Genomic DNA, 24,230 nt, shown 5'->3' with positions numbered 1-24,230 from the left:
AATACAGGGTTATGTTCCTGCGAGCCTCTGGTCACAGCGTTTTCGTCAACCCATCAGTACATCATACATATGATGGTGATCAATACATTATCTTGTTTTATGTGTATTTCTGTTGAAAAACACCTTATTTAGTACATATTGTTGATACCTTGACATTGAACTCACGGTCAACAGCCCCTGTATCTCAGGCCTGAATGAAGCTCATCCAACACACAGATTTTCTCTGCAAGGCACATCACAGCCTTCTTGCGTCAGGAACGCCAGACAGCACTGCAGAACTGTGCTTGGTGCCACTGTAAGCAGTGAAATCACCAACAAAGAACACTGACATGTAGAAAACGTGGCACTACATAGACTGGGAAAAGGACACGTGTTTGCAGTCTGAGCCGAACCAAGGAGACAGAGCATCATTTATCCGACCTCAGCTGGGAACATGCCCCGCTTTGCATGTCCACGAATGACCACGAAAGCACCATGAGTACTGATTTGGGGATTACAAATAAATTTTAGCGAGTAGGTCAATTGGCAAATAGATAATTCACGGATAATGAGGATCAGCTGTATTTTGGAACGCCCTCTTACTATCCTGAATTGAAAATTATAATAATGTAACTAATATATAACTTCAGAAAAATCAATAGAGTGCCCTTCCATATAAAAGGAGAAATGGGGCTTCCCTGGTGGCACAGTGGTTGAGAATCTGCCTGCCAATGCAGGGGACATGGGTTCGAACCCTGGTCCGGGAAGATCCCACATGCCGTGGAACAACAAAGCCCATGCGCGACAACTACTAAGCCTGCACTCTAGAGCCCGCGAGCCACAACTACTGAAGCCCACGTGCCTAGAGCCCGTGCTCTGCAACGAGAAGCCACCGCAGAGAAGCCTGAGCACCGCAACGAAGAGCTGCAACTAGAGAAAGCCCATATGCAGCAATGAACACCCAATGAGGCCAAAAATAAATAAATAAAATAAATATACTTAAAAATTAAAAAAAAAAAGGAGAAATGAATGAAAGTAATTTATAATAAATAATGGGGCTGTCAAAGTGTAAAAGCTCAGGCAGATCTAGGAGGGCTGCCTGCCCAAGCCCGTCTTTGACGGCTGTAGACGGGCACCCGAGGGGGTGTTGGTGACTCAGGTAGCCAAGTGCGGTTGCTACCAGTGATGCAATTTTACAAAACAGTGAATAATTCTCAGGGAGATTTTAACAACAAGAAGTAAATCTTCTCTTAGTTTTCGTGGTAGATCATTCTTTAAAATTGTAGCGTATACTAAATGAAAAAAATGTTGAGTTATGTGTGAAGAGGTACTGGGTTCTAGGTTCAGAAAAGTATAAATAGTTGTTTACTTACATGAATGGCTGGATGGGACAGCAAGTGTGTGAACTGCAGAATTATTCTTCATGGCACCCATTATCCAGAGCAAAGCCAGATGTCCAGCGTCCCTGGAAGCACCCACAAAGTACCAGTGAGGCCCCCAATCATTGTGACAACCAGAAGCACCGCCCCCCCAGATTTCCTATATGCCCCGTGGAGAACCAGAGCCCCCAACTGACCCCTAGGGGTCCACCTGTGGCTGACGGGTGATCAGTGTGCCGTGGCCTCACCCACCACCCAGGAGCAGGTGCTCTGTAACTGATCACTGACATCATCAACTCAGCTCGGAAGTGACGGCAGAGAAACAGATCTGTTCAGCTGCTCCCGCCTGCCTCACAGGACACACATGTGTCTCTTTCCTTCCAGAAAACCCTTGATGACCTGCAAGCCGAGGAGGACAAGGTGAACCATCTGACCAGGAACAACAGCAAGCTTAGCACCCAGATCCACGAGGTAATGCCCCGTCGCTGGGTCTGATTCTATAGCTCGACGGTCAGGTCTGTCCCAGAGCACAGGGGCCTCAGATACATTTTGGGGAACTGGGAAGTGAGGCCCCTTCTGATGCCACAGCTAAGGAACCAGGCCCAGTCTGGTTCTTTATTGCATTCTGGCCTCAGACAACCCCCGCCCCCACACACACACCCTCTACCTTCTTTTGTATTTTTTGTCTCCGCAGCTGGAGGATAATTGGGAACAGGAAAAGAAAATCCGGGCGGAAGTGGAAAAAGCTCGCCAGAAAGCTGAGAGTGACTTGAAGATGACCATTGACAATCTCAATGAGATGGAGTGGTCCAAGCTAGATCTCGAGGAGGCGGTGAAGAAGTACGCAGTCTTTCATTTTGCCCGTAGCAGTGTTAGCAATATCTAGCACTTCCTGGATGGCACCCGGCGCCAGGCACTCTGCTGAGGGCTTCATGTGTATCAATGCATGTCCCCTGCACCTGCTCTGTGCCAGGCACTGTGCTCAGCTCGGAGGATTAGGGAGGGAGGAGCAGGTGCTTCCCTGTTCTCAGGGAGCTCCCAGCCTCACACAGGGCATTTTGGGCGCTGGAAAGGACACAGGTACTAAACAATGCACCCACCCCAGAGGTCAGGGAGTCTTTGCAGAAACCTGCAAATTGGGCTCTCAAAGATCATAAGGAGTTGAGGGGGTATGTTAGCAATACCACCCTGGTAATAACATGGAGGACGTGTGGGGTGGAGAAAGCAGGAAGACAACTACTGCAATAGTCCAAGCATAAACCGGAACCGAGTAAGAGGCTGAAGGGATGGAGATAAGGAGGCAGGTAAGGAAAGTTTTTAGGGGGCAGAATTTGGACAATGCATCTTTTTAAAAAGTATTTATTTATTTTATTTGGTTGTGCCAGGTCTTAGTTGTGACAGGTGGGCTCCTTAGTTGTGGCACATGGTCTCCTTAGTTGTGGTATGCGAACTCTTAGTTGCGGCATGCATGTGGGATCTAGTTCCCTCACCAGGGATCAAACGCGGGCCCCCTGCACTGGAAGCACAGAGTCTCAGCCACTGTGCCACCAGGGAAGTGCCCTGGACAATGCATCTTTGAAGTACATTTTGCTAGGGCAATTCTAAAGCACCACAGGCTGCCAAGAGGGCGTGTGCAGCTAAATCTGCATCTCAGCACATTTCTTGGGAGGCACACCCAGAAGGTGCGGGTGACCCTGCCCATCCTCCCCATCTGCTTGGTCTCTGGCATCTCAGCTCTCACACGTGGCTCTTGACACATGGAACTCACACATCAGGAGGAGACAGCCTTTTGCAGAAAGTTTTTGGAGGAACGTTTTCCCTAAAAAGGCCAAGCATCCGTGTGATTCTGGAGCCCCTAGACTGTAAGCTGCACCAGAGCAGTGACTTCTGTCCGTTTTGTTCACTGATGTGTCCCTGGAACCCCAGACAATGTCTGGCACCAGGAGGGACTCAATAAATGGAAGGCAAACTAATAAATGCACAAGTGAATGAATGAGTGAGTGAAAAACCAGTGGAGCAGATCCTGGGGCTCTGTAGAGCGACTCATCTGTAGGGTGAGAAGGCCAGGGGTCAGGGCTGAGTGGGTCTCAGCAGGGTTGAGGTCTCCCCCGGCAGCCCCAGCTCCATTCCCGTGCCAGCTTGCTGGTCTAGCCTCAGAGCTTTTCCTCAGGAGGTCAAACCTTCTCTTGCAGGAGGGATATGGAAATCAATTCTGTCAACTCTAAATACGAGGACGAGCAGTCTCTGAATTCCACGCTGCAGCGGAAACTAAAGGAACACCAGGTCTGTCTGTGCGGGACGGAGGAGACCCAGATCCTCTTTTGAAAGGCACTGGCCTGCGTCTTTGCTCACATCAGCTGATCTGCCGCTGCCACAGAGTCCTCGGAGACTGACTCATGTCCACCTCATGCTGAGATAAATTCCGAGTCCCCACAGTGGCCACAGGGCCCTCCACAATAGCCGCTGCTCCCTCCCTGGCTCGTCACCCACCGTTCCCCCACCATTCCGTCCAGCTCCTCTGGCCCCTTGCAGGGTCTCACACACCCCAGCCTCCCTCCTGCCTCAGGGCCATTGCACACACTCTCTGTGCCCCGCTTCCCTCTGCTTTTGACAGCGTCCCGCATACACTTAGCTGCCTTCAATCATTTTCATTCTAAAAGGCCAGTGGGTAGGTCTCTAACTTCACCGAGGAGAGATAAATGCCCTGCTCTGTCTGCTTATTTGCCTGCTAGGCCCGAATCGAGGAGCTGGAGGAAGAGCTGGAGGCTGAGAGGGCAATGAGAGCCAAGGTAAGTGAGACGCGTCTACGCTTCCTGCCTCCTTTCCTGAGGCAAAGGACCCAGTGAAGCCACAATCCAACCACGAGCAGAAACTCCTGTTGGGAAACCAGTAGAGAGGAGGACGGGGTTCCGGTTGGAAAGGCTTCGTTGTTTCTTGAGCACCTACTGTGTGCCAGGCACTGTGCTACACGTGCCCATTAATGACGACGCAAGAGGCACAGATGCTCTTTGTTGTGCGGTCCAAGGAGAGTGGGCAATGTTAGCCTGGGGACTGGAAGATTGAATTCAACAGGCTGAGGCGGGGAGGAGTTTCTAGGCAAAGGGAATCAAATAGCACTTATGTGCACAGGTACAAAGGTGTGAAAGGAAGAGCCAGGAGTGGAGGGAGGCTTGAGGGCAGGGATCCTATAGGGAGACGGATCGTAACACACCTAACTCCAGTTTCAGCCCAGCTGGGCTGGGGGGCAGGATGGGCACTAAGGCCCCCCCAGTGCAGGGAAGAGGACAGACAGCATCCTCTGCTGAGTGTGGGGGGTGACGGGGAGAGTGCGGAGCTCCCCAAGCGCAGGCCCCTGGCCTCACAGACGCCACGCGGTCATCACAATCCTTACCAGAGAAACAGGGGCTCTTGGACGGCCAAGGTCAGTGTCATCCCATCTCCCCCCAGGTGGAGAAACAACGCAGTGACCTGTCCCGAGACCTCGAAGACCTCAGTGACAGGCTGGAAGAGGCTGGGGGAGCCACGTCTGCTCAGGTACCATCCTCGGGGTGTCCAGGAACCCCGATTCCTGCCTGCCTGCCTGCCTGCGGGAGAAAAAAATGCTGGACGATGAGCAGGGCGATAAAGACCAGTTAGTTCTTGCTGAATTCCCGGGGCTCCCTTGAGGAGAAACCAATCAACGATAAAGAATAGGCAAGAGGGGGCTGGTTCAGTCCACTTTCTTCTGGGGCTCCTCGCTTCAGTGGATGCAGGTGGGATTTGGACCGAATGCCCCAGGGAGGCCAGCACCGGCCAGCCCGCGAGCCCTGCTTTTGCTCCGCCCCCAGATCGAGCAGAACCGCAGGCGGGAGCCCGAGCTGCTGAAGCTGCGGCGGGAGCTGGAGGAGGCGGCCCTGCAGAGCGAGGCAGCGGCCTCCACACTGCGCAGGAAGCACACAGACTCCATGGCCGAGCTGACCGAGCACGTGGAGAACCTGCAGAGGGTCAAGTCCAAGCTGGAGAAGGACAAGCAGGTCATGAAGGCCAAGATCGACGACCTCAACGCCAGCGTGGGGACCATACAGAAGTCCAAGGTGAGCGGGGACACCCCGCAGAGCCTTCACGAATAATATCCCCCGAGCCTCACGACAGGCCCGAGGCCCATTCTAGATGCTGTGAAGGGAACCAAGATGGACCCGTCACAGACCCCACTGGCTGTGTGTATAACCTCAGCCAAGGTGCACAACCTAACCATGCCTCGGTTTCCCCATCTGTAAAATGGGGAATAATGATAATCCCCACCTCATAGTGCTGTTGTTAGGGCTATGACAGTTCCTGGCACATAAGAAAAGCTCAATAAATGTGAGCTATTAGGGTCATCATGACATTAGTATGACTATATCCTCCAGGAGTTGGAGACTTAGTAGGAGAAACAATCATTGCCACAATGAAAAAGTGATACGTGGCAAGAAAGAAAATTAAGTACAATTAAAGTGAAATTAAGCCACTCAACATGCATTTATCCAGCCCCTGCCACAGGAAGAGTCTTCTTGTGACACAAGGGAAGTGGCGGGTGGTGCTCCGAAGGTGAGCAGGGATGATGCTTTGCGGGTCCAGGTCCCAGCCAACTAGTGTGTCCAAACTTCAGACACGCACGAGGCATCTTCGTAGTTCCTGTTTTATCTGCAGACGCCTGCTCTAATGCTGGTATTTTTCCTTAAATTAACTGGCTCCCGGCATTTTCCTATCGGGTGAGGTCAGCAGGGGCCCGGAAGTGAGGGGCTGTGTGCCAACCCAAAGTCTCTGGGCTTACGTTGATAGAAAATGGTGAGCCGCTGGAGGTTTCTGAGACAGGGATGTTCTAGAAGGATGAGGCAGGTGGCCTGGGAGGCTGCACTAGGGCAGCACAGCTGGGAAGCAGGGAGGGTCTGGCCTGGGCCTCCCCATTTCCCCACTGGGTTCGTTCTCCCTGAGCAGATGAACGCCGAGGCCCACGTCCGAAAGCTGGAAGATAACTTATCAGAGGCCAATGCCAAGGTGGCTGAGCTGGAGCGGAACCAGGCGGAAATCAACGCCATCAGGACCCGCCTCCAAGGTGAGCTCTCCCCTCCCCGCAGCTTCCTAAGGAACAGCGCATGGAAAGGAGCGGGGATCCTCAAGGAAACTGAAGGAGTACCTGGGTGCCCTCCCAGAGCTTCCTTGACCTTGGAAAATCCACATCCCCTGTGACGAGACGAGAAGATTTTCTTCCACCCACTGAGTGCTCCAAGTAACATCTTGACAGTGTAAAACAGGGAACACTATCTATCCAAAACATTTTCATATCAGTTCTCTCAATCACCCCGTGAGATCAGTGGGAGGAGCAGTAATACCGACAAAACACAGTTTTCAAACATTTTAAAACATGACCTGCCTACTAACGTAAAGCGAACACGTGTCACTAATGAGGGAACCAGAAAAATGGTAAAACTGCCTTTGAAAAGCACCTGAGGGGGCCGAGATTTACATAGCCAGTCGGGAAAGGAATGTTTCAGTAACTCTGCTGAGTTAGATGCAAAACTGGTTCATATCCTATGCGGCAATAATACTGCAACCTCTAGGTTTGATTTGGGGTTTTTTCTACCAGAAGAAACTCTCTGCATCTCTAGGTCAAAAATAATTTGCAACTCATCAATATGCAAGTTAACATCTGACTTCGCAGAGTGTGGGCTCTAAAGAGGGGTCAACAGTTAAGTCAAGCAAAGGTGCATTTCCTTCGAGAAGTTAACACTCCTGAGGCGCACCAGTTAGACAACACTCTCGTTTGACACCAGAGAACCTCCTTTGGCCTTATGTTCCACATTCTGAATACTTTTTTTTTTTTTAATTTTTTTTAAAATTAATTTATTTATTTATAGCTGTGTTGGGTCTTCGTTTCTGTGCGAGGGCTTTCTCCAGTTGCGGCAAGCGGGGGCCACTCTTCATCGCGGTGCGCGGGCCTCTCACTATCGCGGCCTCTCTTGTTGCGGAGCACAGGCTCCAGATGCACAGGCTCAGTAATTGTGGCTCACGGGCCTAGTTGCTCCGCGGCATGTGGGATCTTCCCAGACCAGGGCTCGAACCCGCGTCCCCTGCATTGGCAGGCAGATTCTCAACCACTGCGCCACCAGGGAAGCCCCACATTCTGAATACTTTTAAAAATCAATATCCCCATTTGATGGATAAGAAGAGTGAAACTCAGTGAGGTGAAGTGACTTGCCCACGGTCACAAAACCGAAGATACAGGGCAGAACTGGGAACCCTTGCTGGTTCTCTGGCTCATGCACCTTCTCCTGGCCTCTGGCTCCAGAAATCAGTCCACAAATGACAGGAGTGTAGGTTCTAGGACCGTGACAAATGCATTTTTCAAAGTAAACACTCTCAGCCCGACTGTTTTCTCCAAACTTCTTTGCTGTATCTCTTGCCAGGGGCTTCGTTATCTGAAGCCGCTTATCCCATGCAAATCACCTGGATGGTGGCGACCCTTGGGCACTTGCTCCCCTCCTGGGCCCACTTGATTTGGGCAGCTGATGTGGTGGTCGCCGTGCTCCCCATTCCAGCTCAGCTGGCCAAGCCACCATATTGATGGGCACTTTGGGAGCAAGGCTTAGGATCTGGCGGGGGAGCTAGTTCTCCACCCAACGCTTCTCCCGTTCCCTTCTCGCCCAGCTGAAAACAGTGAACTGAGCCGGGAATATGAAGAATCCCAGAGCCAGCTTAATCAGATCCTGAGGATAAAGGCGTCCCTGACATCACAGGTGGACGATTACAAGAGGCAGCTGGATGAAGAGTCCAAGGTTGGTTTGGGGGTGAGGTAGAGGGTGACAGAGCTGCCTCCTTGAAGAAAGTCTTATGTTATGAAGATGTAGAAGGAACATGAAAAATATTTGATTCCACAGCAAGTAAAAGAGTTAACAACAAAACCAGAGTACGCTATGTGTGCGACTAAATGAAATTAACGAAATTACGTATCCTTGTGGATAGTAATTGGAAGAAATCAAGGAAAGTTAAACCCTGGTGGTTTGGATTGTAGACTCCTGTGTCTTCCCCCCCGCCCCCCGCCCCGCCTTTACTTGCTGCAGTGTTGATCCGATGTCATGTATCTCTAAGTGATGGCCCTGGGTGCCACAGAGACTGGGGGCGCCCTGACAGGCTGGTCTGGTCACCGCAGTCCTGCAGCACGGCCGTGGTGAGTCTCGCCAACACCAAGCACGACCTGGACCTGCTGAAGGAGCAGCTGGAGGAGGAGCAGGGAGGCAAGTCGGAGCTGCAGCGCCTTGTGTCCAAACTCAACACCGAGGTGACCACCTGGAGGACCAAGTACGAGATGGACGTCATCCAGAGGACCGAGGAGCTGGAGGAGACCAAGTGAGCGTCACCCTGCACCAGGAGGGCCGGGGAGGCCAGCGGGTTGGTGGGTGGGTACAAGGTGGGGGTCTGAGCACAACAGCCACAGCTGATGCCAGGGCCACACCCAGGAGAGGGCAGTTCAGGGGCTTCTCTTAAAGGGGGGACGAGTGTCAGGACAGGGAGCCCACTTCGTGCCCTCACCAGCTCACGCACTGCATGCCCCACTGCCTTCAGCTTCCCTCTTCAAGGGCTCTCTTACCTACATCTTCTGCCCAGAAATGCTCAGGCTCCCTGCAGGGAAGTCAGGATGGGTGGGGGGGTGGGATCTGCCTCCAGGCAGGGCTTCTCTGCCTCTGAAGTGCTCAGGACGCTTCCACGGGCCTGGCGGGACTGGGGTGAGGCCGGGAGGACACGGGCCACGCTCCGCGGCAGAGGTCCCCCCTCGGCCAGTTCCCCAGCTCTGTGGTGAATGCCCTCAAGTCCTTTGAGCTTCCTTCCTTCTCAAACTAGAGACACAAACGCTCTGATTGACGGGCCTGAGGAAACAAGAGTGGACACGTGAACGTGGCTCAGAGCTGCCCTCTTGCACAAGAAGAGGCTGGCATGGGTGCCTGTGGGCCAGGGCACCCAGGGAAGGCCTGCGTGTGAGCCCCCGGTACCAGGCAGGGAGGGGACCCCAGCCTGCCACTGGTGCCTTCCATCCACTGGAATTTGTGGTGACAGCAGTAAGCGCAGTGCCTTCCAGCTGACATCAATCTTTATCTGGCGCTCTTTATTCGCTGAGCCTACACCTGCCTTCCGGCAGCTCCACCTCCTGCCCTCCAGCCCTTTTCTAATATTTTCTATTGAGAGCTACGGGGGCTGCCTGGTCCCACCCCAGGCTCTCACTCCGAGCTAAACCTCCATTTCAAACCCTCCCCTCTCTCTGCCTGGAACCTCTTCCCCAGACACCCACAGGGTCCTTCCCTTTGCATATATGTCCCCTCCCTGCTTTATTTTCCCATAGTGCTTATGTCATTTTGTTCTGTTTTCTGTCCCCCCTCTAGAACAGAAGTTTTATGAGGGCAGGGATCTTAGTCTGTTTTATTCACTGCTGTTTCCCTAATGCCTAGAACAGGACTTGGCACTGAGTAGAAACAATGAATATTTGTGGAATGGATGACTGGACACTGGTTGCTCTGTTCCAAACACCCCCCTTTTTATCTGCACCTTTTCCATTGTGACACCAGAGCTCAGCGCCATGCTGGGCCCCCCTGCCGGTGGATGCCTATGTTTCCCTGATGGCCTCTCTTGCTCTCATCCACAGGAGAAAACTGGCCGCCAGGCTCCAGGAGGCAGAAGAGACGGCCAAAGCCGCCCAGGCCCGAGCCGCCTCCCTCGAGAAAAACAAACAGAGACTCCAGGCAGAAGTCGAGGACCTCACCATCGACTTGGAGAAGGTCAGAGGGCCAAATGCTCCAAGGCTGACCATTTGCCGGGTCCAACAGCCCATGGGAAGCTGGATGAGACCGTCACATGTTGGGTTAGCAAGAAGGAACAGGTGGCCCAAGAGGGTGGAGAACAGGGTTTGCAGTCAGGCCCACTGCTCACTGCTTGAACGTGTGTCATCATGCTCATGATTCTAAGATCTTAACTCAACCAGCCACTATTTAAATAGGTCCGTGACAAGGATAAAACTCAGTCCCAGGAAGTCCAGGAACCTATTGCCCCTGTTCCCCTTTCTCTTCTGCAAACCATGTCCCACACACTTTGTGTGGCTAAATATTCCCGTTTGCATCCCTAGTTCAGACTGATTTGCCAGTCTTTAGCAGAATTAAATAAGATTTCCACTGGCACACACCAACCCAGTCTTGGTCCAAATAAGGTCATAACCATGTGAGAGGCTTTGGGGGAAAAAAGTCCTAAAATCCCAAGAAGGTTTTTGCTCCCTCCAAATTAAGAAGTTAAGCAGAAAAAAGAAGAAGAAATTAAGCAGAAATTTACAACATCTAATATTGTGCAGCAGCAAATACACAGTTGTGGGGAGTTATGAAAAAGATGGAAGGGCTGTGAAAATAATGTCTAAGAATAAGGAGCTTTGATCCACAAGAAAAATAATACCCACCCATCTCTGAGTTGGGCAATGATATATAATGTATATTAGTCTGTTATAGAGAAATACGTTATGGGGAGTTAGGTGAATGTCATAAATCTGGGAAGGCTGTTGTGGCCCAGATCCCTCCTTTTACACCTGAGAAAACCCTCACCTGGGAAGATAAGGTGGGCTGCCCAAGGTCACACGTCTAGTAGTAGATGTTCTGGAACCGAAACATAATTATTTCTGGACTCCCTGTTCTGTGCTTGTGCCACAAATGTTGAATTCTATCCCCATTCGAAGAAGTCTGGGGTCACCAGAGTTACTGGAGAGGTAGAGGGAAGGAAGGGAGGGGGCAGACGGAGGGGAAAGGCACAGGAAAGGCAGACCCCTGACTCCATCCCCACCTCACCCCAGGCCAACGCCGCTGCCGCCGCCCTGGACAAGAGGCAGCGGGTCTTTGACAAGATGCTGGCTGAGTGGCAGCGGAAGTGCGAGGAGCTGCAGGTGGAGGCGGACGCCTCCCAGAAGGAGTGCCGCATGTACATGACGGAGAGCTTCAAGATCAAGACCGTCTTCGAGGAGTCCCTGGAGCACCTGGAGTCGGTGAAGAAGGAGAACAAGACCCTGCAGGGTGAGTCTGGGGGAAGATGGACGGGCCTGCAGGGCCGAGGACACAGCCGGACCCACCCCCCCGCCCCTTCACGTCATGTGTCTGAGCACCCAGCGCATAGTAGGTGCACAATCAGTGTTTGCTGACTGGCTGGCAAGCACTTGGTCAAAGCATGTGGGCATTCAGCAGTATAACTTCAGGCAGGTGAGTTACCTAGTTCTTCTGTGCCTCATCTGTAAAATGGGGAAATAACACTGCCTTCCGTGTAAGGCTGTTGCGATAATGAAATAAGATAAAAATGTCTCAAGTCTTCACTCGGTAGAGTAGCTGGTCAAATAAGGGCTCAGGAGATTTTAGATATTGAGCCCTTCCATCTACCATATGTAAATAATATGTGTATGCCTATGTGTTTCTTACATATAGGAATCTCAGGCTGGAATTTCATTCTGTTGGATATTGCTTGAAAAGTGTTGGTTATCTCTTAAAGATAATCTTGCCACATGAAATTTGTATTATTTGTTTTTGTGGTTTTTCTAAACACAAACTCCGTGTTCAAGAGACGTCACTTTTTTTCCATTTTTGAAGAACTGTTTTGGGGTCCCTGTTCTGCTGAGCGGCAGAAATGAAAACTCAGTCAATGCAGGGTTTCCTCAATCTGGGTTGCCCCACCCTGCTTCCTCCCCAGGGTTGTATTTGAGTCCCGGGGGGGTTGATGTAGCATCACTGCAATGGAGGGTAGAAAAAGATGGTCCTTGATTGTCCCCAAAGCTGCCCAAGGTCCTATGAGTCACTCCCAGAGGAGCTCTCTGCTTACAGGAGATAATCTTGAGAGTCAAGTGTTTGAGGCCTCTGCTTTCTTAGTTTCAGAAGTGTAAGTACTGAAGGACTTGGGCATAAAGTAAATACAAGTTAAAGATTGGGGAGGAAGAGCTGAACCAGATATAGGTTGACTGGGCTAGGAGAGTAAGGAAAAGAGGAGGGGGGGGGTTATGATCAGGTGCTGCTGAGGGTCCCTGCCTCCACCCCCTATCAGCTCCTGGTGCAGGTGAGAAAAGATGGAGGAATAACTGTGTCACATGCCACTACCCCAGGAAGCCGGTAGTCCTCATGCTTCTTGTTAACAAGAATATTCTTCTTGTTAACAAGAATATTGCTTCTTGTTAACAAGAATATTCCTTTCTCAGAGGAGATAAAGGAACTGATTGATCAGCTGGGTGAGGGAGGACGGAGTATACATGAGCTGCAGAAAATGAAGAAAAAATTGGAGATTGAGAAGGAAGAACTCCAGGTGGCCCTGGAGGAAGCTGAGTCTTCCCTGGAGGTAACCATGTGGTCATCACATTGGGGGCTGGACCTTGGCCAGGGACCACACACCTGCTGGGCCAGGAAGACTGATGTTTATATTCCTGGCAGGTTGAAGAGAGCAAGGTGATTCGAATTCAGCTGGAACTGGCTCAGGTGAAAGCTGATATCGACCGGAGAATCCACGAGAAAGAAGAGGAATTTGAAGCTACTAGGTATGAGGCTGATGGGGCAGGAGACTGAGTCTAGGTAGCATGATGGAGCACAGTCCAGAAGCCTGGGTCTCTGCCACATACCAGTCATGTGTGAGCTTGGGCAATTTAGGTGAGCCTCTCTGAACCTGTTTCCTCAGCTGTGAAATGGGAATAATGATGGTACCTTATACTAATGTGGCACTCTCTGGTTTGCACTTAGAAATGTAGTACTTTAGTGATTCATCACAAAACCCCATGAGATAATAACCCAATTCAAAAATGGGTAGTGAAGTAAATCAGAAGGAGAAAGACAAATACCACATGATATCACTTACATGTGGAATCTGAAATATGATTCAAATGAACTTATTTATGAAACAGAAATAGACTCAGAGACGTAGAGAACAGACTTGTGGTTGCCAAGGGGGAGGGGAGGTGGGGGAGAGATGGATTGGGAGTTTGATATTAGCAGATGCAAACATATAGAATGGATAAACAACAAGGTCCTACTGTATAGCACAGGGAACTATAGTCAATATCCTGTAATAAACCATAATGGAAAAGAACATGAAAAAGAATGTATATATATGTATTACTGAATCACTTTGCTGTACAGCAGAAATTAACGCAACACTGTAAATCAACTATACTTCAATATTTTTTTTAAAAAAAATGGGTAAAGGACTCGAATAGACATTTCTCCAAAGAAGTTATACAAATGGCCAACAAGTACATGGAAAGATGCTCAGTATCATTAGTCATTAGGGAAATACAAATCAAAACTACGAGATACCACCTCTCTTCCATTAGGATAGCTACTATCCAAAAAACAGAAAATAACAAGTGTTGGCAAGGATGTGGAGAAATTGGAACCCTTGTACACTGTTGGTGGGAATGTAAAATAATGGTACAGCTGCTGTGGAAAACAGTATGGAGATTCCTCAAATTTTTTTAAATAGAATTACCATACGATCCAGCAATTCCACTTCTGAGTATATACCCAGACGAATTAAAATCAGGGTCTCAAAGAGATATTTGTACACCCAAGTTCATTGCAGCGTTATTCATAATAGCAAAAGTGGGGAAGCAACCAAAATGCCCAGTGATGAATGAATAGATACACAAAATGTGGTCCATCCATACAGTGGAATATTATTCAGCCTTAAAAAGGAAGGAAATTCTGACACATGCTATAACATGAATGAACCTTGAGGACATTATGCTAAGTGAAATAAGCCAGTCACAAGAAGACAAATACTGTATGATTCCATTTATATGAAGTACTTAGAGTAGCCATTTGATTATAGCCATCCTGGTGGACGTGAATTGCATTTCCATGATGGCTAATGATGCTGAGCATCTTTTATGTGCTTATTGACCAGCTATATATCTGGTTTGGAGAAATGTCCATTCAAGTTCTTTCCCAAAAACTGGGTTATCTTTTTATTGTTGATTTTAAGAGTTCTTTATTTATTCTGGATATTAGACCCTTATCAGATATTTGATTTGCAAATATTTTCTCCCATTCTGTGGGTTGTCTTTTCACTTTATTGATAATATCCTTTGAAGCACAAAAGTCTTAAATTTTGATGAAGTCCAATTTATCTATTTTTTTCTTTGGTCACTTGACTGTTGCTTTGAAAAGAGAGATTCTGACCTGTATAGCCAAAGCTCACATTTTGTAATGAAAACAAAACAGAGACCTTAGCATCTGGCTTTGAATTCTGACTCCATTGTGGACTAAAGGGTGATCTTTGGCGTGTTTTTCGTCATGTTGGAGCCTCAGTTTCCTTGCAGGGCTGTTTTGCATATTAAATGAATTGAGATCACAAAGACACATGGTAAACATTGACCTTCCATTCCTTTTTCCAAAGCATGATGCTCCCCCACTTAAAGACTTTAAGAGGAGATACAGTTTAATCTCACAGCATGGTGGCCGTATCCACATTATTGCTAAGACTTCTTATCTAGGGAGGTTTAGCACATCCCGAACAGTGGGCCCAGTACGCCAAGGCCTTCTCTGCTTGGACTTGCAGGAAGAACCACCAGAGGGCCATCGAATCCTTGCAGGCCAGCCTGGAGGCGGAGGCCAAGGGCCGGGCAGAGGCACTTCGGCTCAAGAAGAAGATGGAGACAGACCTGAATGAGATGGAAATCCAGCTGGACCACGCCAACAAGAACAACAGCGAACTTGTGAAGACGCTGAAAAGGCTGCAACAGCAAATCAAGGTAGCAATCTGGGAGCAGGAAGAACTAATCACAAAGCCAGCCATCCCCGAGCCTGCAGGCTCACTGGGAGCGAATGACATGCCTGTCCAGCCAGGATAAAGGCACGAGAGCAAGAACGTGGGGTGGCTGGCAGCCTAGGGAGCAGGAGACTTGGGACCGTATAAATGAGAGACCCCAACTACCAAGATCCATATCCTGGACCACTGGAAAGAGGGAAGGAGGGAATCAGGAAGTTGGGCCTGTCTTGCTTTTTAAAATCATTTTTGACTTATTAGAAATGATTACAGACATAGAAAAATAAAGAACATAACAAACACCCATATACCAACCACTCACCTTAAATAGAGCTGAAGGCCTGCTCTATCACTTGCTGTCATCAGCCTGGTCTGTAGCACATGCATAGCTGGACCCATGCATTCAACATGTGTTTACTGGAGCCCTGCCCTGTCCTGGCACTGTATTAGGTGCTAGGGGTACAAGAATGGATAAAACAAACAAACTTCCCTGCAGACAAATAATAAGCAACAAATAAATAAAACTGTAGTATTAAAAATGGTGAGATGCCGCGGAGCAACTAAGCCCGCGAGCCACAACTACTGAGCCCGTGCGCCTAGGGCCCGTGCTCCACAACAAGAGAAGCCACTGCAATGAGAAGCCCGTGCACCGCAACGAAGAGTAGCCCCGCTCGCCGCAACTAGAGAAAGCCCACACGCAGCAACGAAGACCCAGTGCAGCCAAAAATAAATTTTAAAAAGTTATAACTGTATATTTTATGGAATATTTATGTTTGGATAAAATGATTAAAGTTTTAATTCAAAAGGACAGGCAACAACCGAATCTAAAAAAAAAAAAAAAATGGTGAGAAGTGCTATGGAGAAAGAACAAGACAGGAGAAGGGAGACGGGAATTAGCCAGGGCAGGGTGTAACTGTCAAAGGTCACTGAGGAAGGCCTCCTTGAGAAGACCCTGCTGGAAACACCAGGTCCTCGTCATCAGGAAATCCCGGACCTCATGCTGACCAGGCTGGACAGATCCTCCAGACACCTGGGCCCTGCATCAACCAGACCCTGAACTCCCCAGGGCAGGGCTGCACTTTGCACTCTCTTCCCCTGAGGCCTCCACCTCCCCACCCTCACCCCAGCTCCCCGCTGAGCCCGGGCCAGGAAGGTCATAGCACCCTCAGGCCTGGGCAACCCCTGGCCGTGGGAGAAGGGCTCAGGCCAGGGTCTCTCGTCCCCCAGGACCTGCAGGTCCAGATGGACGAGGACGCCCGGCAGCACGCGCAGCTGCGGGAGGAGTACAGCCTGCAGGAGCGGCGCCTGAGCCTGCTGCAGACGGAGCTGGACGAGGTGCGCTCGGCCCTGGAGGGCAGCGAGCGCGCCCGCAAGCTGCTGGAGCAGGAGGTGGTGGAGGTCACCGAGCGGCACAGTGAGCTCAGCGTCCAGGTAGGGGCAGCTCCCGGCCACGTGGACTCCCACGCGGGGCGCTGGGGTGAGGCCGGGGCGGCGCCCCAACCTCATGGGCTCCCCTCAAAGGCCCACTCGGCAGATCCTCAGAATGCACCTGCAGAGCGAGCTTTCTGTTATGGTTAGAAAACAAACAAACAAAAAAACCCGTAACGTAAAACGTACCATCTTAACCATTTATCAGTGCAGAGCTTTTCAAGACAGACTCGCAGACTCTCCCCTGGAGATTCTGAGCCAGTGAGTCTGTGGTGGGACCCCCGGGAATCGAAACTTTTAGAAACTCCTCGTGAGATTCTGATGATGTAGCCAATTTTAAGGACAACCGTTACCCCCGCCCCCAGCCCAGTGTACTGAAGATAGAACTTCAGAACTGGAAGGGATCTAGAATATTCCAAAGTCCGACATTCGTGGTACAAATGAAAAACTGCGGCCGAGAGTTGAGTGGCACACCCATGGTCAACACCAGGGACCCCCGCGGTGACACGGGTCCTTCCTGCCGCTCACAGTACAGTCCTTTAGCAGCACGGCTTCATCCTTACTCACCATCTCATGCGAATTCACCAAAAGAAAAAAACGTACATGGGACATATAGGGATTACAACCCCACTTTAGAGATAAAAAGACCAATCCCAGGGGTAAAAAGTAGACACACAGGCAGAAGCACTAGGGCTTGAACCTGGTCTTCCCAGCTCCAAGTTCAGGATTGTACTAGAGCTACCACCCACCCCAGGCCTAAATGATGTTCTTCCCAGGCTCCGTGTGATGCAAATTCTAATCTAAAACTCCGAGAAGAATGCAGGATAGAGACCTTCACCCCAAGCAGGGGGCCCAGGGCCATTTCTTGTTGGGGGTCTGGGAGAGGGTGGCTTTTCCTGGACACAGGAAGGGCTGTGCAGACTCCAGGCTCATGGCAATGTCTTCGTTTCCTCCTCCAGAACCAAAGCCTCCTCGTGGTCAAGCGTAAGCTGGAGTCTGATGTCCAGCGCATCTCCAACGAGCACGAGGAGCTCACCAGTGAGTTCCGCTCGGTCGACGAGAGGGCCAAGAAAGCCATGACGGACGTAAGTGCGTGCACTGCCTGCCGCAGCCAGGCGGGGCCTGGGCACCCTACCCCCACCCCAGCCAGGCCCCCTGCCAGCGACCAGGCCACCCTAGGCAGGGAAGGCCGCCTCCTTTGGTTTCTGAAAAGCCAAGAGATTAGGGCATGAGGCCTGGGGACACAGACCAAAGGAGCCGTTGAAGTGGGCTCATCTGGGCAGGTATTTTGGCAAGGAGAGGAGCCTTGAACCAGCCTTAAGGGGAGGGTTAGTGAAAGGAAGATGGGTGCCGTGCCCAGGGGTTCAGGGCTGGAGGTCGGCAAGGGAGGCCTCCAAGTGTTTTCACCCTAGTATCCCTTTGGGTGCTCAGTGGTGGTTGCTACGTGCCCCACTTTAAAGATGAGGAAACACAGATTTTATCGTCAAGCTCCTTAGGCTTGACTGAAATGCCAGGAGCTCAGGAACATTGTTGGTCTTATTTGGTGCTGTGTCCTGAGATCATAGACTGGTACCCGGCACGCTGTAAGCCCTCCATGAATATTTTATACAAGAACAAGTGGGTTAAATGACTGGGGCTGGGTGCAGACCTTGGACTTTCTACTCAGACCTGTGTTTTTCCCGCTCTCTGTGCTGTGCCCCTCATGGAGGAGACAGCAGAGTCTGGCTGGAGAGCGCCGGCTGGCGGGTCCATGGGATTGAGCGGCCTGGTTCTGAGCACAGGCGCCTGCCTCCTCCCGTCACTCGGAGGGACGTGGGAGCATGGGGCACCCCCTCGACTGCACCCCAGCAGCATGTCAGCCAGGGTCCTCTTGTCCACCGCTTGGTGTCCCAGAGGCTGGGAGACGAGGTCCCTCGTCCCTCAAAGGCACTAGGAGCCTGGATGGGGGCCCAGCTCCAGCTCCAGTGCTTCCTCCCCCCTCCGCCCCCAGGCTGCCCGCATGGCCGAGGAACTCCGGCAAGAGCAGGACCACTGCATGCACCTGGAGAAAGTCAAGAAGAACTACGAAGTCACCATCAAGGACTTGCAGGCCAAGATGGAGGAGGCTGAGCAGCTGGCTCTCAAGGGAGGGAAACGCACCGTCACGAAGCTGGAAGCCAGGGTGAGGGGGGCACTGAACCAGAGAGGGAAAGAGGAGATCGGAAGGGGGTCTCTTCCCCCCAAAAGTGCCAAGCATCTGATGAGGAGCTGGGCCTCTAATCTATTTCTACAAAGGTCTCCTCTCCTCCTCCTCTCCCTGTCACCTTCCCCCCAGAGTGTCCTTAGCCCCCAAGCAGAGTGGCTCCCCATATTCTTCCTCTGTCTCTGTTCCCAGTCTCTGTTTCCAACATTATTCCTCTCTTACTACTTACTTAAAACGAGCCTCCGTCTTTACCTCATGGAATGTCAAGAGCTGGAAGGGCCCAGGGGGTCGGTCACCTTGTCCCACCCCTGCCTCCCCCATTTTCCAGAGGAGGAAACTTGAGGCTCAAGGCATCTGACCACCTGCTGTGAAAGGCTGAGCCCACCCAACCCTCCTGGGCAGGGCTCACCTCTGGGCAGGAAGTGGACACCACGACACCCCTGCCCAAGGCCACTGAGCTCTGAAGTTCAAAAACCCGCGTTCCCCCAGCCGCATTCCTCTCCTCCCCACCCCCCACCCCCAGATCAAAGAACTGGAGACGGAGCTGGATGGAGAGCAGAAACGGCACGTGGAAACGGTCAAGACACTGCGGAAGCATGAGCGGCGCCTCAAAGAGCTGGTCTTCCAGACGGAGGAGGACCACAAGACCAACCAGCGCATGCAGGAGCTGGTGGAGAAGCTGCAGAGCAAGCTGAAGGTCTACAAGCGGCAGATCGAGGAGGCGGTGGGTGCCCGCCGTGTGGCCCCAATTCGCCCCCCTTCCCAGCCCAGGTTTCCAGCCTTGGTTAGAAGGAACCACAGGAGAGGACTCAAGTCATGGCCAGAAGATGGCTTCCTGTCCACAGCACTTCATCCTCGCTATCACATGGGGAGTGGACGAGACACGACACACCGGAGATAAGAACGTTTAAAAAATGAAAATATCCCCCGAGGACACCCGTGCTAACTAAAGCACCTACTTCGGTGGGATCTAAAGCCAGGGAAGGTCTCGGGTGCCTCCGTCCTGCTTCCACTGCCCCTTGTGGCCTCTCCCTCCTGGTCAGAAGGTTAAACACCAGGACCTTCCCTTATTTGATCCCCTTGACACAAGGCAGGAAGGCTGATACTCTTAACCTATTTCACAGGTGAGGAAACAGCCCAGAGTAGGGTACTTATGTTATTTCAGTCAAAGTCACACGGCTAGCAAATGGCAGCTTCAAGTCTCAACCCTAGACCGCACGCCCACCTGCCGCCACCATCGTCCCCCACCCAGGATGTAGATATTTGACTCTGCTGTCGTTTGCTGCCAGTTCTGGGACCACCACGTTGACTCCATCATCCACCCACGCACCTAACACTGTTCCCAAAAGGCTCAATAAGGCAGGCTTACAGGAAATACGGTCCTAACCAAAACGACACTATGACTCTCTTGGGAAGATGAGGGGGTGGGAAATGTGTGACAGGGGCTCAAGAAAACACCAAATCCACATCTTCCATGGTGGGGTACCAATAGCTAATGCCTAAAACCACACATTACAGAAGCCGCAACAGAGCACATTTTATTTAGAAATATGGACGTCAAAGCCAAAAACAATCAGCTAAAAGCACTGAAGGTGGGTGTCCGTGGTGACCTGGCGGATGCCCCTGACCCAGGACTGCTGTGTTTCCTAATAAGCCTTACAGAACGACTGGACTCTTAAGATGTCCATGTAGAACTGAAAACAATGCACGTTTAGCCAGAACAAGCCAGGTTTATGCCCCATTTTCCACTGTGCCTTTGTCACAGGAGGAGCAGGCCAACCAGACCTTGGCTCACTATAGGAAGACGGTACATGAGCTGGATGACGCCGAGGAGCGGGCCGGCATGGCGGAGACCGCCCAGAACAAGCTGCGCACCAGACACTGTGTGGCCAGCAAAGGCATCACCTCTGTGGAGATCATCCAGGTGTCCAAGACAGGCACCTCCAAAACCCTTTCTGAGGAGTGAGGTGCCACGTGTCCCAGCTCACAGCCGGTAGGTGTGGACTCCACGCTCCAAGTTCACCTTCCCTGCTCTTGCTTTGCTCTTTCCAACTTCTCTGCTTCCTGTCTGCCATGCCCCGACCTTATGCCACGGGGATCCCAAAGCCTCCCCTGTCCCTTCAGCCGCAACACTCCCTCAGCACTCTCAGGTGTGATGCTGTCCACTTGTGTCACAGGTGCTGGTGGTCGTGATGCTCCCCCATCTGAGTGGAAGCTCTTGGGAGGCAAGTTCTGCGTCTGATGCCCCTTCACACTAGGCCTGGCAGATAGGTGCTCAGTACATGCTTGTTTTCACTGGAGAACCGTAGGGACATTTGCAAGCTTATAGGTGGTGTGCATTCATCTTTCATATCCCCCACAGTATCATCCCTGAGGATTTCATCAATGCTGGCTGAATTTAGCTTTCTAACATCAAGGAAATCATCATCATCACAGCTACCATTTCTTGAGCACTGAGTGCAGGTGGGATTTTAGGGGAAATTTTTTTTAATAGTCTTTTATTATTTTCCTTAATCCAGAGCCAATTGAGAATACAGGAGACAAATACATAAAAGTCACAATGTTAGTTTTATTATGATACAACTCTAGATTGAGAATTAATGGGTGTCCACCATGAGCATCCTTGTACTTCACCCCAGAATTAAAAGTACCTGCAGAACTGAACAACCGCAGCCCTGCTCCCTGGGGAGCAGCCCCTACTCCAAGGGCAGGAATGACCAGAGCTCATCGACCCTGCAGGTAGATCCAAAAGGAGACCAGATGGGGTTCATCCCCGCCTTCCTGGTTCCTTCTTCCAAGCACAGGATAAACCACTCCTCTTCCCATGAGAGGAGCAAGGGAAAGGTGAGAAGCAAAGAACATTATTCTAGAGCAGTGGTTCCCAAAATGTGGTCCTTTGGACCAGCAGCCACCTCAGCATCACCTGGGAAGTTGTTAGAAATGCGAATTCTTGGCCTCCATGCCAGACCTACTGAAGCAGAAGCTCTGGGGGTGGGCCCTGCATTTGAGGTTTAACCAGCCCTCCAGGTGATTCAGACATATGGGCAAGTTTGAGAACCAGTGCTGTAGCAGAAATCTCCCCTTACAGAAACAGGAGCCAGGGAATGCAGGTTTCTTCTACTTTCACAAGAGCCAGACATGTGGTAAATGTTTCTCACTCTAATTTACCCCGTGAGGTAGGTATAAATATCTGCATTGGTCAGGTGAGGAAAATGAGCTCAGGGAAGTTCAGTGACGCCCATGGTCACACAAGCCCTGTGCTATGGTAAGGCAGGCTGTCCTTTATTTTAATTACTGTAGAGATTGATAAGGTTACCGTCTGATTAGGATGAACCGGGACAACTCATGATCAAGGACTTGGTTTAGGTTGGGAGGGGCAGGGATTTGGAGTCTCAGTGCCACGTGCTGATGTTCAACCTCCACGGATTCTGGGAATTTTTTTCTGGCCTCGTGTTCAAGCATCCAGTTGAGTCAGCCCTTGGTGAGGGTAAGGTCCCCCACTCACAGCTCTCTATCTCTCAGGACCGGGTCAGTTTGGGTTCTAGCCAGAAGTGATAACCCCATTGACCTTTGAATTCAAGCTGAGCCTTTTCTCACCATTTGCTTAGGGAGGGAGCAAAAAATAGGACACAGAATCTTCTTTTTAATTCTCTAATTCTTAAATAATGGTTAGCTCAGGAAGTTAACGAAACCAGAGGCTTGCCTCTGGATGAGTCCTACAATTAACATGTAAACCCCTCCCTTCAGGGCAAAACCCTCAAAGGGGTCCCTTCTTTTGAGCTCCCCCCTTGGTGGGGGTTACTCCTGAGGCCTCCTGCACCACCCAGACTCAGGAGGCGTTTCAGCTCCTTCTGCCTGCTAAGTCTTAGCCTCCAGGATTAGGCACGTCGTCAAGCAGATCCCCTGCCCCAGCTTGGTGACTGTCTATTCCTGGGGTCTGCTGGCCCTGGTCCAACTGCTCTGTCTTCGTGTCACTGGGTTACAGGCCTGCCAACAGCACCCAGAGGCAGAGCCCCTGGGGTCTGCGCTCTGTGTCCTGGTCCATCCTCACTCTTTTACCCCATTTTCCCCTTATCAGTCACAGATATGCCATTGTGGCCGTGAGATATTGCAAGCAAACTAGTACATGGGTTAGCACCAAGCCAAAATCCCACAGGAATTTAGTTTTCCAAAGTGGCATTATCTTCAATCACAAATACTGACCAAGCTCTGAATATGGACTAGGCCTGTACTCTGGGATACAGAGATGAATAAGAAACAACATCCTCCCTCGTGGAGCTCAGAATCCAGTGGAGAGGCAGACGCACACAGCAATCACCACAAGGCTGTGAGCGACTGTTCTGCAGTGTTTGCTTCTCCAGGGGAGGAACGACTGGTTCGACCTGAGGTGGCTAGGCAGCAGCTCCATGGAGGACATGACCCGTATGACAGTCTAGAGCAGCGCCACTCAGTGGGTGGTCCCCACTGCAGAAACTGAGAGGAAGCGTTTAGAAATTTCGAGAGCAATTGGATGCTGCCATGACATCCAAGTGCATGGTCAGTGTATTTCATAAAAGTATTCATCTCAGATAGTAATTAAAATAAACAAAAATGAAAAGTAAAAATAATAGAATCGAAATTAAAAAGAATAAATAAAATGGATCCCTCACCAGGTAGAGAGGGAAAGAAGGGAATTCCAGATAGAAGGCCCAACACATGCAAAAGTGCAGAGGTGGGATGCGTAGAAGGGTACAGCATGACTGGAGAAGAGGGGCTCAGGATGAGGTCAGAGTGCTGTACAGGGTGGGAGACAAAGCTGGTGGGACAGGTGTAGGGGGTGGGTGTGAAGGGCCCTGTTGGGAGCAAGTATTCCATAATCTCCATGAGGAAATCTTGCTAATTTTTAAAATCCATTTGTGGGATGTGATGAGTAGTAGCTTTTCTTTCTTGGGAAGACACATCAAGTTGGCAAAACAAGCCTCTTGGCCCCTCATGAGACACTGCAGACAAGTGCATGGTGAGCACTGCATCCCAGGGCATCGCACTCTGGCCCTCTCAATGGCCCGACTAGAGTTCAGGCCTACCTGGGCATGCCAGGCCCAAAGAAGGTGTCCCTAAACCCTTACAACCTAGCAGAGAATGAGCCAGGTATGACCCAGTGGTGTCCATTACAAGGAAGGAAACCTGTGCAGAAGCAGCGCAGGAACCTGAGGGCACTGTCTTTCTAGCAAGAAGGGGTCAAAGATGTCAGAATTCCCAGCTCTCGCCCACAAGGGTCTTCTCACCCTCTCTCTCTTTTTTCTTCCAGGGTGACACAGATCACAACAGCAGACCACTGAGAGGAAAAATATATGAAAATGGAAAACTGGGTCTATCCTGAGAATGTTTACTATGCAAAGGAAAGTGCAAGTCAGAAAGAGACAGGTGCAAAAGAATAAAGATAGCTGTGGGGGGAGATGGGCTTGGGGATGTAAATACCCAGCCATTAGAGGAATTTAAATTAGCGTGGC

General features: G+C 50.8%; 1 protein-coding gene across 1 annotated transcript in view; it reads left to right on the top strand.

The window, feature by feature from the left end:
• LOC133103734 (myosin-16-like) overlaps positions 1-20,707 on the top strand; it is a 52,837-nt gene extending 32,130 nt beyond the window's left edge. The window contains 19 exon segments of the mRNA XM_061209248.1: positions 1,743-1,829; positions 2,053-2,198; positions 3,551-3,641; positions 4,091-4,147; positions 4,806-4,892; positions 5,186-5,431; positions 6,315-6,432; positions 8,025-8,152; positions 8,527-8,723; positions 10,012-10,144; positions 11,197-11,413; positions 12,577-12,713; positions 12,806-12,909; positions 14,925-15,117; positions 16,359-16,562; positions 17,519-17,644; positions 18,550-18,720; positions 19,265-19,465; positions 20,507-20,707. Coding sequence (XP_061065231.1) covers positions 1,743-1,829; positions 2,053-2,198; positions 3,551-3,641; positions 4,091-4,147; positions 4,806-4,892; positions 5,186-5,431; positions 6,315-6,432; positions 8,025-8,152; positions 8,527-8,723; positions 10,012-10,144; positions 11,197-11,413; positions 12,577-12,713; positions 12,806-12,909; positions 14,925-15,117; positions 16,359-16,562; positions 17,519-17,644; positions 18,550-18,720; positions 19,265-19,465; positions 20,507-20,707 — 2,844 coding nt within the window.
• Positions 20,708-24,230: the final 3,523 nt, after the last annotated feature.

Source organism: Eubalaena glacialis, chromosome 13 (assembly GCF_028564815.1).
Source record: "Eubalaena glacialis isolate mEubGla1 chromosome 13, mEubGla1.1.hap2.+ XY, whole genome shotgun sequence".
NCBI lineage: Eukaryota > Metazoa > Chordata > Mammalia > Artiodactyla > Balaenidae > Eubalaena > Eubalaena glacialis.
This window is presented reverse-complemented; position numbering and strand designations above follow the sequence as displayed.